Below are 15964 nucleotides of genomic sequence, written 5' to 3'. Positions count from 1 at the left end.
TTTTAGTAATGGAGGTAATAGTGCTCTGAGGGTTATTCAACGAGTTATTTTAATCTAATATATATTATAACCAACACTTGCTTGCTACTGTACATTTCCAGAACATCATCATAGGCTTCATCTAATTACCCCATGATCTTCATGATGTTGTTTCAGTGTATTTACACTCAGATCACATGACAAACAGGTGAACGCCTTTCGACCAATTGTGTGACTTCTAATAGAAACTGGTTGCACAAAAACTAATTTTGGGGTGTGAATACATACGCAAAAACATTTGTATTCATTTGTAAATTTAGCATGCATCAAGACCATTTTAGTTCCAGGTTGTAACCCTACAAAATGTGGAAAAGTTGAAGGGGGGGGGGGGGATGGGGGGTGGGGTATTTATGGGGCCCATAATACTCACCATTGTAATATCCCATTGAAACTTCAACAGATCAGTCTCTTGAACTGTAGCGTCAGGATCATAAGACTCAGTTCCATCCAGTATCAGGTCTTTCTGGTTTGACCAAATTTGGAAAGAGCCACCTTTGATCAGGGGAACCAATGGACTGTTCACTACAGAAAACCCTGTAGTCTTGTAATGATGCAATGGCGTTCCTTCAAACCCAGTAGTAAACTTTAGACAGTAGTCCCCCACTTCTAGTGTATGCTTTGGGAGAGTCAGGAGTGGTGTGGTAACATCCACTGAATTATTTAAACAGACTTTCCTTTCCATGCAGTCTGGATCTGTAAAGATCTCCCAGAGGTAGTTTGTCTTGTAAGAAGCGCAATCATTCAGATCCACACTTGCTTCAAAATAGCTGTGCCTTGATTTAGGAATTTTCGCCTGTTCTTGGATGAGGGTGACGCGAGGCTGGGTGCATTCCAGTTTCTTTACCAGAACTGGGAAGTGTGCCGAGACTTGGCTGATGTTATTGAAAACAGTTACTTGGACCGTAAATCTTCCTTCCACGTTATATTTGTAGACTTCCGTATTGGATGTTGTAACTCGGATCCCTTCATTAGCATCACCAAAGTTCCACTTGAACAAAAGGTCACTCCCGCCATCAATGAGGGCAAAAAATGTGATGTTGTGATGTACAAAAGGTCCATCAGATAAGATGAAGAGCTTCACGTTTTTCACCGGCCACTGAACTTGTACTGTCTCCGTCATGGACTGCGAACAGAAGTCAGTCCTAGCTTCTACTGTCACAGAGAGGGATCCATTGCCAAATGGAGAATACAAGACATTTGGACCAGTTTGTCGTAAGGTCTTGAATCCATCTAAGTGGAAATTCCATCGGTAAGCGACCTTAGATCCTGTTCTTACTGATGCTTTGAAACTGACTGGTTTTGAGGCTTCCAAGACAGAAGAGCAGCAGTCAACCAAATGAAGACCTTTAACTCGTTCTACCACCTTCACAGTGATGTTTGCTGATAAGGCACTAACAAGATTCTTAGCAGTTGCTTTGATGGTGTGATTTCCAACAGGAAGGGATGAGGTGGTAAAATCCTCCTGATCTTTTAGGGATGCATTCCCTCCTGGAAATTCCATGTTGAATGAAACACCGCTTCCCTGAGTGACGGTCGGTGTGAAAGTGACTGGATCATTCTCACAGACGATCGCATCACTGACTCTTAGACTAAGACCTTTAATGGCATCTTGTACTGTTACTACATGTGACACAGACTGCCAGCTGATCTCATTTGAGACGTTAAGAGTTACTCGATGATCTCCTGCATCCATAAAGGAGTAGCTGATGGTGTGATTTTGACCTAAAACAACTGCACTTCCTTCACATAAAATGGCCGTCCACTCCCAGTGTAGATCATTTCCTTGATCATTTCTGACAGATCCATGGAACTTCAAGACACTGTTTGATTTGACAAAGTAGGGATGTGATCGTCCATTTACCTCAAAGTCGATCTCTGAAACGGGCTCCTGAATTGTGAGCTGTTTGGTAGCATTGACTGCGCCCAAAACATTCCCCACTGACGCTCTTAGCTGAAAAACACCAACGGCATTAAAAACATGGAGGACAAAAGGTACATCTGTTCTAATCGGAGAGCGATCAGTGTCTAAAAACCAAACGTACCGAAGATCCGTCCCAGTTTTCATAGTCACTGCCAACTTAACGGGTTTTCCTTTTGCTATTACGTTTAACGGTGATGAGATATTTACACCAGAAGTACGTTCAACTGCCCTTAAAGAACAATTACGATGCACTTTACCAAGAACGTTGGCAACTATAAGCCTGACAGACACATCACCAGGGTGACTTGTAAATAATTTAAAATCCTCGCCAACACCAACTATATCGTTAACTCCATCCTGATGAGCTAACCACCGATATTCCAAGCTGGTTCCCTGGTTTACAGTAGCGCTCAAAGTGATGCTCTCGTTTGTGGGGAAATAGCTCATAGATTTAAGAATCTGGCTTGTAATTTGGACATCTTGTATTCTCTCTAGAACCTCAATTGTTGTTGAGGTTTCGATTTTACTGACGAGATTCTGTACTACGACTCTAACGTGAAAGATCCCTGCTTTGGGAAACACATATTTGTACTCTGATGTCCCAAGCTTTAAAGGAGTCAGGGAGTCCACTGTCCAATAAAATTCGACGTCATCCATGACGTTGCTTGAAACTGTGAAAATTGCTTCTCGGTCTGCTTCTGCAAACGGCTGATTGGTGTGAATGATTACGTTACGTATAGGAACTTGGACTTCTACATCAACACCCACAATCTCTTTGCTAATTGCATTAAAAACTGAAGCACTGACATGATACTGACCAGCTGAAGTGAAAGCATGGGACAGATTTTGGCCTTCGCTCTTCAGTGAGCCATCACCAAAGTCCCACTCGATAGCAACATTATTCTGGCTTGGTTCAGTCCAAAAGTAATAGGACTGATTGACAGTAAGCACATCCTTATCACCATTGTGTTGTACAGACAGTTTTGCTATAGGTCTTTGGACGATAATCGTCGTCGTCGCAGATTTCTCGCTGACCTGGTTTCGCGTGATTACCATAACTTTATGCATGCCTTCTTTTGAAAAAACAAAGCAGTGATGTGATGTCCCATTGATCGGGCAGTCACAGGAAGAGCTGTTATACCAGAGAAATCGGTAGCTTTCACCACCGGTCGGAAGCACTGACACATCAAAACATATCTCTTCACCCACTGCTGCAACATTTACAGTTGAGTGCAGGTTCAAATCTGTAATTAAGTTCTCAACACATCTATTTATCTGATAGCGAGCAGATCCTGCTTGGCTATAGACGGTCACGTCGATAAGGTATCTCCCAGTACCTGAGAAGGTATGAGCAACGGTTGTTGTTCCTTTCTTCACTGACATACCAGTACTGTCTCCGAAACTCCAATGGAAAGTCAGCTGAGAAACATTCCCGGTCACTAGTGCCTGAAGATTTACTTCCTTTCCACTCACCATGCATTCTAGTGGCAGGATCCCCATAACAGCAAGATGATAAACTTCTACACTGATAGACTGTCTCACGCTGCTCACAGCATTCCCGACTGTTACCTGGACAGTGTAGTTTCCCGTAGACCTATAGACATGCGAGATCGAGTTCTTCTCAAGGTCTTTAACCACAGTCCCATCACCGAGATCAAAGGTCCACCTGAGATTGGTACCCGTAGACACGCTTCCACTGATTTCCGTGATGGAACTGAGTTCACTGGGGCCATTATACCTCAGATGGAGACCTGAGATAGTTTCGAAAACTTCCACAATCATCCAGGAATCCAGCCTTGACAGAGTGTTGTTGGAACACACAGAAATATTGAACACACCGGCTTTCTTAAAAGCATGCCCGGTCATCTTATGAGGTCCTTCGATCTCTGACGAGCCATCTCCAAAGTTCCATGTGTAAGCTATTCCGTATGAAGACGGCTGTGATGAGGCTTCTAAAAGAATGGTTTGATTGACTTTGGGGAGAGCTGGCTTTGATAAGACTAACAGTTTGGTCAGTGGAGATCTTACTTTAAGTAGCACAGCCGTTTGGATAAAGTCATATTTATTTCGGGCTTGTATCCTCAGCGTATAGTCGCCTTTACAGAATGAAAAACACACAGTATATAGACTTAAATGTTATGTAGTAGCCATGACTACAGCCAATCATTCTGTTATTATGATCTATTTGGATTTACCTACTTATAAATGCTTATAAATAGTTATAATTACATGCAGGATTTTATAAAAGACTTTATAAGCTCCCGTTGCATAAGAAATGATGTCATATTCAGAGTTGGCTTAACGGTTTTGTCAATATGTACACAGGGAAAGGTATGCATGTTCAGAGTCAGATTACAGACGTGCTTAAGGTGACTTTCTAGGCAGCAATAGTGTCTATGGTGATCAAATGTCTTCCGAATACTATATACTATATAAAATGCAGAATGCAAGCAATTCATTCATCGCACACAATGAACATGGCTCTAAAGTGTAATGTGTTTTCATAAAGATTTATACAAATGTGTATAACGCCTTAATGCGTTATAAAAGGTTATGGATGTATTCATGAGGCATTATGTACAGTATAGTGTATGACTTTCATACACTATACTATACTATAGTTGTCATGACAACTATCGCTATAGCTTTGTGTATATGGACGTAATCTGACATACTGTGACATAATGTCCTAATCTGAAAACGACAAATCGAGCCTGTTCCGTTTCTTTACTTGACGTAAAAATGACATTAAATTGTAATATCACCTCAGAGTATTTACCTGGTGTTGTGTAGACATGATGTGCATGATCCTGCAAGTATATCTGCGTTGCAGTCCGGTCCAGTGGTACATCGTTCCTTGCTAACGGAGCGACGAGTGTATGATTAACACAGCTAGAACCATCACCAAAATCCCACCTGTGGTGCTCCAAAAAGACCATAATCTAAGTCAAATCTAACTGAGCTCATTTTAATGAGTCGTTATTGATCACATATACATATGCACAGTGAAATTCTTTTCTTCACATTCCCCAGCATGTCAGGAAGTTGGGGTCAGAGTGCAGGGTCAGACATGATACAGCGCCCCCTGGAGCAGAGAGGGTTAAGGGCCTTGCTCAAGGGCCCAGCAGTGGCAGCTTAGCAGTGCTGGGGCTTGAACCCCCGACCTTCCGATCAGTAACCCAGAGCCTTAACCGCCAAGCCACCACTGCCCCAAGTGAACATTTTAGAAGCATTAAGAGTGCTAACCGTATTGTGACACCGATCGAGACATCCAGTTTCACTCTAACGGTGTAGATGTTTGAGGTGTTTACAGCAACAACCTCCTTCTTGGACAGTAATGCGAGGTCGGCTAACGGGGTCATTACATCCGCCGTGAGTTTGACCTCTGTGTCCTGAGTGCTAACGGGATTCTCCGCTGTTACCTATTAGGGAAAATAACATAGCTGTATGCACGGTAAATGCTGCAATTTTCCAGCCATAAGGTTTCCAGTTGATGTTTATTTATTTGGTGTTTACCTTGAGCGTGTACTGTGCTGGTTTGTTGAACGTGACGCTGTATGCCTCGCCTGTGTAGGCAAACTGGACGAGATTATCAATAACCCAGGTGTACTTCACAGACGAACCAGTGGCCACTGCTGTGGTGAACATCTGTAGACAGAGAGACAGGAAGTCTCCTAAGAACTTTTTAAATGTATGCGGAAATGCTATGAGATCAAATATCTGTGAAAATCCTTCAGCGACATCACGTCCACATGGCGAAAAATGGTTCAAATTGGTGCTTCCTGCCAATAATATACTTTGATACATCAAATTTAAGTAACCATGCATATATATCTATATATACAGTAAATATATATTTACTTTCTAACCTTGCCTAGGCTATATTCTTGCAAAGATCATGGGTAAGGAGCAAGTTAAATATTTTCATAGCACATTTTTATGTTTTTGGATAGCAAAATCCACATAGCAGTTTGCAATCAGATACCAGGTATCAATATCGTGAATGAACTTTCGATTGAAATAATTATTAAAACAAATCATTTCAGTTATCGCAATGATTATGTCTACAAACACTTAAAAATGACAAATGGAAGCTTTAAAGTTTCTTTCCATTCATACGTACTGTGTATATATAAGTGTACCTGTGGTATGTCCACTAGAACTCTATGAAACCCCTGCGGTTGTATTCTCAGTCCTGTGATAATAATATGAGCTTGAATCTTCACACTCAGAGTCTGAGAGCTCAGCTGGTTCGACGCTGTAATGTTCAGAGTTTGTTCCGCTTGGCTAGTGGGCATGACGTACACATACGAGAACCATGTCTCGGAAGAACCCCTCTGACAAACGACCTGAATTTCAGAAATCTCCGCTGGACAGGATTTTCGGAACGGGACCCCTGCCCTCGACACCGGGGCAGACCATGAGCTTGTCGCATTTCTTCCTGAAAGGATCTCGATAATAATTAACGTTTGGATGTTTACCGGTAGATGAATTCGATTTTCTTTGCCAGGTACAGGATAGAGAATCTGCATTCCTGACACTGGGGTCTGAGCGTCGATCAGAACGCTGCTAGGTGTGCTCAGGTCTATACTGGCTTCACTCGGCGTGCTGTTCACAGCTGCGGAAGGACCAGAGAGATGTCCAAGGTCTTCGTAGATCAGACGCAGGTCGCAGGACATGTTGTCCAACCAGTGGCCTTCATCTGTCAGACCAGACACTGCGACATCTACCCAGCCACCCCACTCAGGTCCGGGAATAGAGATGTAGCTCTGGCGCCAGGCGGAATCAGAGTCGCTCGTACATCGTAGGAACTCTCCGGATTTCCTAGTGTGCTGAACGGCAAGAATATCGTCGGGAAACACGGGGAACTCTTTCCCTTTAAACATGACCTGTGTGAATAAATAAAGTAAAGAGGCATTCAAAATGTATTTTATTCATGCATATATAACATGCTATATAGCATACATGACTGGCATAATAGCATGAATATACGTATATACCGTATGTATATGACTTCACATTGTCAAATTACACAACTAGCTATAATAGCTGTTCATACAATAACATTAAACATTAACGAGATCTATTTTATAATGCACTATAACTGCACATACAGCACATACAGGCTACGTACGCAAGTCATAATGCAAGAATTACACCAGGTTGTGATATGACCTCATACATTAAGCAATATTAAATGCATTTATGACACGTCACATGGCATACATAACGGGCATAATAAAACACTTCATAACGTCAAATTAATTAACATTATAATAACTGTTCATAAGAACATTGATAAGACAAACAGTGTAATGCGCTATAACAGTGTATATAGTACACATAGGCTATGGAGACAAGTTATAATGCATTACAACATACACCAGGTTGTCTTATCACTGCATGTATTATAAATACATTGATCTTATACAGCACACATTAATCTTATACATGACTGGCAGAATATAACAGTTCAGACAGCAGGGATATATCTATACATGACCTCACAATGTTAATAATGCACTATAACAGTGTGCATGAAGTACGCATAGGACATGTACAGCATACAGTGCGATACAACATACAATACACCAGGCTGTGTCATGACTGCATGTATTATCGTCAATGTATTTATAACATTATATAACATACATAACTGTAATAAGAGTTACATGCATAACTTCATAAAGCATATACGGTATATATCATATCACAATGTCACGTAATATTATGTATTCAAAATGACATTGGAGACACTTTAGAAATGTTTATGCAGACTAATTTCAGCTGTTACAAGGGGCTTATACACGTAGATGTCATGCACGCCATAGTGTTCACCATAGAGCTTTAAGGTAGACGAATGTAAAATGTAAAGCATGGATGTCTGCTTACCTCGATGTGGACAGGCTCAGAAGCTGGAGGTATTTCCAATGCTATGTCTGCCACCATGTGGTAGAAAGGAGTCATTGCAGTGTAGCGGGGCGGCAGAGTGAAGACGTGTCCATCGGCAGATGAGTGATAAGGGCTGCAAGGGCTGGCGACTGGTAGGCAGCTCTCCACCAGATGGCACCAGTACTGTGCACTTGGACAGCCACCGGTGGTGTTGCACAAAGGCTTCACCGAGCAGCAGGTGAACGGATTGACGATGGAGCTGCAGCCTGACGCAGAGGATTGATGAACTATACACACCGTATGACCATTATCTTAAATAAACAACCTTTTCAGTGGTTTCAGTGGAATGTTCACAATGGTGTGTGTCTGAAGTTTTGGGATTACGTAATCTCATTTGAAAAAAATTAATAAATAAACAAATAACTACATTTCAAGAGCTACCAAGTAATATCTGATGCCAGCCTGATGCCATACTAAGAGCCTCGGATCTTAGCTTCTCAGCTAAAACAAGTTCATTGTATATGTTTTTTTTTTTTTTTTAGAACATAATGAACATAATGTCTTAATCCTCAGGTACCTGGGGGAACTAAGTGATGGTTCGGGCTGCAGTACGGCCGTAAAATCTGAACTCTTGCCATGGTAAGCTGCTGACTGGGCTGAGCTACCAACTCGATAGTGAACACCTGGCCTCCATGACTGACCCAGATTCCTGGGAACAGCATCATCTGTGCAAGCAAAAAAAGAAATCATACACACAGTGATAAAGATTAGAGGCATTACTGCATAGCAAAGTTCAGCTGTGCAAGGCCAAAAGAAAACATGATCAAAAATCGGTATTACAACGCTACGTGATTAGTATACATCGGTAGTTACATCAGTTAGTATATTATACACTTCATGTGTGCTTACTTCAGCTCTCTGTTGTTTTAAGTCCGGTGGTGAAGGCAGCGGATGTAACTGGGTCTGTGTGTATACACCGGACATTACCGGCACTCCAATGACATAGCTGTCCAACGATGGCAAATACACTTGAGGAAAGAAAAACTCGGGTTTAGTGATTTTTATCAGATGGAAAGATCGCTGCTATTTAACCCAGGCAGTATTATTGACCTATTTCTAGTGGGTTTTTTTTTCTTCATTTTCCATTTAAGGGCTGTCAAAAGTCTTTCATTCAATCATTTGTTCAAAGCAGACTCTGCTTAGAAGCCAAATAGAGATGTGTCTAACCCTATCTCTGATACAACCATAACACTATCTTAAACCCAATCCGTGCTCAACCATAAGTCTAAGCCAACTCTAACGCTAATACAGCCCTATGCTTAGCCCAAACTTAACTTTAGCCTAACCTTCACCTTAATGTCAAGCCTAACTGCAGCCCAATACTAACCCTATGCAAACACTAATTTGAGGTCAACTGCAACCCCAGCTCAAGCCCAAGACTAGCATAATCCTAACCCTAAACCCTAACTCAACATTACCCTAGCCCAACACTATCCCTGGCCTAAAGCTAACCATAGCTCAAATCCTAACCTTAGCCCAAACATAACTCAGCCCTAAACATTAGCCCAATCTTACTCTAGCTCAACACTATCCCCAGCCCAGCCCTAACCTTAGCTTAATTTTAACCCTAGCCCAACCATAACTCACCACCTTCCCTAACACAACCCTAACACTAACTCCATTCTAGACCCTAGCCCAATTTAACCTTAGTTCTACATTATCCCCAGGCTAATTGTAACCTTAGCCCAACCCTAACCATAGCTGAACCCGATCCAAACCCAAGCCTAACCCTAACCCAACAATAACTCAACCCTAAGCCCTAGCCCAACCTTAACATAGCTCAATCCTAACCCTAGCCAGACCCTAATGCTAGATTAACCCTAAACCTAGTCAAAGCCTAACACTATCGCAACCCTATCTTAAAACTAAAACTGGATGAACTGTAACCATAGCCCAAACCTAACCCTAGCTTAACCCTAACCCTAGCACAACCCTAACCTTAGCTTAACCCTAACCCTAGCTCAACCCTAACCTTAGCTTAACCCTAACCCTAGCACAACCCTAACCTTAGCTTAACCCTAACCCTAGCTTAACCCTAACCGTAGCACAACCCTAACCCTAGTTTAACCCCAACCCTAGTTTAACCCTAACCCTAGCACAACTCTAACCCTTAGGCCAACCCTCAACTTAGGTCAGCCATAACCCTAGCTCAGCTGTAACCCTAGCACAACTCTAACCCTTAGCCCAACCCTAAAGTTAGGTCAACTCTATCCCTAGCTGAAGTTTAAGGTTAGCAGAACTGTAACCCTAGCCCAACCATAATCCTAAACTCACCCTACCTCAACTCTAACCCTATCTTAATCCTAACACTAATATAAACTTAACCTCAGCATAATCGTATTCTTTACATAACTCTTCCTAAACACCCCTACACACACACACACACACACACACACACACACATCAGGTTTTTACAGCTCACCATCACCTGCTATATCACAATTACAGCTTTTACTTTTGAACATGATGTGGCAATCTGATAAGTAAAGCTGATTCAAGGGAAGTACGGCTGTGTTTTGTAGAAGAACTTCTCAATTTGAAAAATCTACTCCTGACCACAGTAGGAATGGTTAAGAGAAAGAAAACTACGTCAACTTCCAGAGACATTAAAATAGGCACGGACCACACAAACTCATCTCTGCTCAAGATACGAGCTTACTTTATTCTCTACATGTTTGCGTCGGCAGGAATATATTCAGAAAGTTAGTTTGCATTACCTGATATCAGTTTCCCACAGATAAAGTGATTCTTTTGGTTACATGGGCTACTTGTCCATTGTCCCAAACCAAGAGACATCTGAGAACAAGTCCCTCGCTCTCGGTCTTCATGATTCGGGTTAGCAGCACCAAAAAGACTTGAGAGTCCATTTCTCAGCCAAACCAATCCAGGGGCTTCTCTGAAAAGGAGGAGTAGGCAATTACAGCAACTACCTGTATAGGAGGAAAATGACAACTACTAAACGCACTACTCTCGGGCTTTCCAGCAGCTCCATCAAACCACTTCAGATGATTCAGAATGCAGCAGCATGCCTCATCTTCGACAAGCCCAAGAGAACCCATGTCACAACCTTCTTCGTCTCCCTCCACTGGCTTCCTGCAGCCGCCCGTATCAAATTCAAGGCCTTGATGCTCACGTACAGGACCTTGTCTGGAACAGCACCCTTCTACCTCTCCTAACACTCTCCTGAAGGCTTACCTTCCCTGCAATCGGTTAACGACTGACGCTTAGTAGGATTAGTTTTCAATTAGGATTGAAAACTTATAACTCCAACATATTACATGTCATTTCATTTAATAGAAATAAATGCCGCTCAAGAAGCTGGCAGAGATAAACTATACCATCTGCTGAAAATCCATATCTTTTGTACAGATGGTCATTGGGAAAAGCCAGGGGATTGTGTCTGTCCCTAAAAGTTCTTTCCCTTCGAGGTGACAAACAGTGAAGCCACCTCTACAATCACTGAAGGGTTAACGTCGATGTGTCAGATTTATTTCACTTTGCTCGCAGCTGATTGGTCCAAGTTGGGTTAGAGTCTTCTTACCCAGAGTAAAACCTGCGTGTAGTGCAAGTTACCATGGCGATGAAACCCGATAAAAACCAATCCACCTTCTTGAGACTGAAAACCCAGAGTTTGCTCAAACTAAACTCAAACTTACCCGAGTAGCCACCGAAACCGGCTCCGTGAAACAGGCCTCGGCTGCACGGCCGAAAAGAAATAAACACCATGACTACCTCTATGGCAAAAAACAAAACAAAAAACGAAACGCAATGAAACGAGACAAACAAAACTACCGGCTGTATGGTCCACAAATGGGGGAAAAACTAAACCAAAAAAAAAAAAAAGGAAAGTATTTTGGGCTCATACTCAATAGATTTAGACTTATTTCTTTAACAGTCAGTTAGTTTACATCCCCCATGGGTTCGTATATTCTTCAATAAGAAAACAAGTCTTCATACTGTCGAGTAGAAAATTGGCTGTAAGAGATATTTAGCAAAAGAGTAAAATTCAGTAATGGAATATTTAAATCACATTCATTTTGATTTGTTTTTAGGTTTTTGTTCATTCACTATTAATACATAATATCTACACTATTTGAGCATTTTTGGTTGATAAGGAGTGAGTGTCTGTGAAACCTTAAATCACATTACAGCTAAATGTCTGGGTGCAATACATTAAAATCCTTCACGGTGTATATATATATATATATATATATATATATATATATATATATACATACATATATATACATATATATATATATATATATATATATATATACACACACACATATATATATATATATATATATATATATATATACATATACATACATATATATATATATATATATATATATATATATATATATATATATATACATACATATATACACACACATATATATATATATATATATATATATATATATATATATATATACATATACATATATATATGGGCTACTTGTCCATTGTCCCAAACCAAGAGACATCTGAGAACAAGTCCCTCGCTATATATATATATATATATATATATATATATATATATATATATATATATATATATATATATATATATATATATATATGATTAGTAGACAAATCTCCTGGGAAAGAAGATTGCAGTACGTGATTACTGAATATTTACAATATTTACAGCAATGAGAAGAACAAGTCAAACATATAGCAATGCCTTACAGCAGAAATGAGTTTTCTATAAACTTCTGAACGCTCGGTTTGTCCACCACGGCAAGATCTCCTCTGTTAACGTTCTGACAATCGGTCCTTGCTTCTTGCCAGGTTAATGTAGACACTGACATCCAGTAGCAGCGCAAGCCGTCTCGGTCTATCTGGGCTCCTTTTGGGCAAGACTCTTCATCTAGTGGAGAACATTGTTACAGGAATCCTTTAGTAGATCTCAGATAGATGTTAGATAAAACATCTTGTGAATGGAATTCGAGTGGAACATCTCACCACTGGAGCAGCTGGACAGAGCGCTGAGGATCAGGATGAGAATCAGGTGCACGAGATCCATGTCACGGTGCGTCCATGAGGCCTCTGAGAACCCGGTTCCCTTGTGTATAACATGACGCTGATGTTCACTACCTCCTGTTAAAACAGCCTTTGGCATTCCCTCTGTACTCTGCCCTTTCCCTTTCCCCCCTTCTTTCTTTCTTTCTTTCTTTTTCTGGTCGTACTCAGTGACTTATTAGCATTGTGTCCTGCACAGCGTTGCCCCCTCACCCCTCTTTTTAAACTATTTGGATGGCTTTTAGTTTGTCTCACAGCAACAGAGCACTGAGCACACTGGAGTCTTCATTAGCATGCAGTAAAATGTCTCTCTGGGAATGAGGTAATTAAAGCCACTTGGCCAGGTTAAAGCCTCGTCCATTAAAAAAAAAAAAAAAAAAAAACTAAAAGAAAAGAAAGAGTTGCTGATTGCTTGTATTGAAGCAGCACTCACTACATTCTTAGGGAAAAGAATCTGGGATACGGCCGTGTTTTTCCGATCAAAAGTCCATCTTTAGGACGCTAAGAATCCTTAAATATTCCAAATTATTCATCAGGTAAACAATGAACAATGAAGGAAAGAGTACAAAACACACTTGAGTAAAGAGTAAAAGTTCACAGAGGTCAACGAAAGAGTGAACACGTTGTCTGGTGAGAAAAATAAAAATAAATAGAAAACTACTCGAGTAACGACTTTCTTTTTTATTCACACGGCTACAATCCGAAACACAATCTGAAAAGGCTCTACAGCCGGGGAGTTCTGAACATTTCACTGCGCGAGCTATGCGGAAATGCTGAAACATCACTAGCATTCTCAACAGTATAGAAACAAAAGTCATGTCAGCTGGTTTGCTAACGTAGCCACGTGCTATTTGTTTTGCTAGCGGTTAATTCAAACATGTTCCTAGCTACGTAGTTAAATCCCTCGCAAAGAAGCCGCTTAAACGTCATCCAGAGCGTTACCTTGGGATATATTTAACACAACAAGCAGTCGCTACAGAACATCGAAGTGACGTGTTAAGTTTCATAACTAGCTTTCATGCTGTCTAGCTAGTCTAGCTCGCTCAGCTGTACCGGAATACGTTTCTGCGGATGTGAAATGCTGATCTCTCCACACGTTAATCACGCCGTTTCCTTTGAGGCGTTAAAACGGAACATGGCGGATAAACTGGGTCAGGGCTGCTCGTTTGTCTCCACTGTTTCAGATATTGCTTCAGAGCAGTGCTAAGTGAGTGAAGTGTAGACGTTTATCAGGGTTTTAAAATCGAATAAGTTAAAATTGACCAATATTTTAATTGGCTCACAGTCTTCTGGGGGTAAATTAATTATTATTATTATCATTATCATTATTATTATTGTTATTACTCTGCAACAGTGTTACATTGAAATAAATTGAAAGTGACTTAATTATACAAAATACAAACTCTGCTCCAGGGGGCGCTGTATCATGGCTGACCCTGCGCTCTGACCCCAACTTCCTGACATGCTGGAGTATGTGAAGAAAACAATTTCACTGTGCATATGTATACGTGACCAATAAAGACTCATTATTATCACTGTTATTATTGTCATCATCATCATCAAAACACCAACTCAGGAAATAACTCGTGGAAAAATGTTGCACATCGCTCCAGGACAGCTCCAGAGACGTGTAATCAATTCCAAGGAGCAATACAGCTGTTCTGATGCCCCGTCAGGAACCGAAACACCATACGAACACAATATATGTTGGATTTTTTTTTTTCCCCTCACTTTAATTGGTCGCAAATAAGCTCTCAATTCTTCAGTATATCATAATATACATATAGAAAAACACGGATAGGTGAAAATATTTGTTGCTAAGCAACAGAGTAGCCAGAAAAACGGCCGTCATTCATCCGCGTGCAGTTCTGACCTTTACGCAAGACCACGCATCCAGCTGGAAAGAGCTCTTATTGATAAAGCAATGAACGTAGTAATCATGTCGAGTAGAATAACGAGAGCCGGGTAATTGGATTCCAACGACCTTCCTGCGAGGTTTCAATAAGATTCTTATTCACACCGATCATGCGAAGTGAAAAATGAATCTGACGCAGCTTCTTTAGCCACTCTGGTTTTTTTTTTCCGTCTCAAAACATGACACAGAAGCATTGGTTCATGAGCCGCTGTGAAAATCTGCATGATTATGTCGCGCTTTTTTTTCCATTTGCAGTCATTATACCACGAGAGAGGCTTTGCACATGTCCAAGACTCTCATTGCGACAAACGTGGGTGTAAAGTGCTTTTAGGGGGAAAAGAGAAAATACCAGTGAAGCCGGCAGCGGAGAAATAAATCTCCATGGCGATGAGGAACAATCACGGCCTCCTCCACCTCATGCTATTTATCTTCAGCCAGAGCGGGACAGAGTCAATAAGAGTGACGCAATCGAGTGCAAACATGACAAAACTGCCTACAAGGCAGAGCAAATTGTTTCCAAGTCTAAAGAGCTTTTCCTCTGCCAATATAAAGAATTTCACACTTCAGGAAGTTTCACATGTTCAGGAAATGTAACCGAATGCTAATCGAGAGAGCAAGCGAGTCTGGTTAGTTTGCTTAGTATCAGATAACTAACTAGGCTAGCTCGCCCTCTAGATTAGATTACATTTCTTTTGAGGAAGAAATTCATGAGAATTTGAGCTGCTTGTGTGACATTTCCAGTAGCTAATATTGGTAAACATGAGCAAAGAAGGTTGTGAAAAATTGTCTTTACAAATTGTATGTGTGATGCATCTAGAATATCTGAAAGTTCCACTTTTTGAATTGAATTATGGGAAAAAAGGAAACTTTTCCACGATATTCGAATTTTTTGAGATGCACCCGTAGCGACAGATATTAAATGAAAACCTGACTGCCTCTGACAGAAAGCTGAAAATGGGCCGTGGTTGGATCTTCCAGCAGGACGATGATCCAAAACATACATCAAAATCAACACAGAAATGGTTTACTGACCACAAAATCAAGGTCCTGCCATGACCATCCCAGTCCCCTGACTTGAACCCCATAGAAAACCTGTGGGGTGAACT

The 15964-nt window shown here is 41.0% G+C and overlaps 1 protein-coding gene across 1 annotated transcript in view; it reads right to left on the bottom strand.

Annotated features, from left to right (window-relative positions):
- The window catches only part of pkd1b (polycystic kidney disease 1b), a 35165-nt gene extending 22218 nt beyond the window's left edge, over positions 1 to 12947 (bottom strand). The window contains exons 1-11 of the mRNA XM_053639190.1: positions 12887 to 12947; positions 12611 to 12803; positions 10630 to 10808; positions 8762 to 8880; positions 8430 to 8577; positions 7853 to 8118; positions 6103 to 6849; positions 5477 to 5608; positions 5207 to 5382; positions 4740 to 4876; positions 410 to 4056 (exon numbers count right to left, since the gene is read on the bottom strand). Coding sequence (XP_053495165.1) covers positions 410 to 4056; positions 4740 to 4876; positions 5207 to 5382; positions 5477 to 5608; positions 6103 to 6849; positions 7853 to 8118; positions 8430 to 8577; positions 8762 to 8880; positions 10630 to 10808; positions 12611 to 12803; positions 12887 to 12947 — 5805 coding nt within the window. The remainder of the gene's footprint in view (positions 1 to 409; positions 4057 to 4739; positions 4877 to 5206; positions 5383 to 5476; positions 5609 to 6102; positions 6850 to 7852; positions 8119 to 8429; positions 8578 to 8761; positions 8881 to 10629; positions 10809 to 12610; positions 12804 to 12886) is intronic.
- Between the last annotated feature and the right edge of the window lie 3017 nt (positions 12948 to 15964).

The sequence above is a fragment of the Ictalurus furcatus genome, chromosome 13, assembly GCF_023375685.1.
Source record: "Ictalurus furcatus strain D&B chromosome 13, Billie_1.0, whole genome shotgun sequence".
In the NCBI taxonomy this organism is placed as follows: Eukaryota; Metazoa; Chordata; class Actinopteri; order Siluriformes; family Ictaluridae; genus Ictalurus; species Ictalurus furcatus.
The sequence above is the reverse complement of the archived record's forward strand: the minus strand, read 5'-3'. Positions and strand labels throughout refer to the sequence as shown.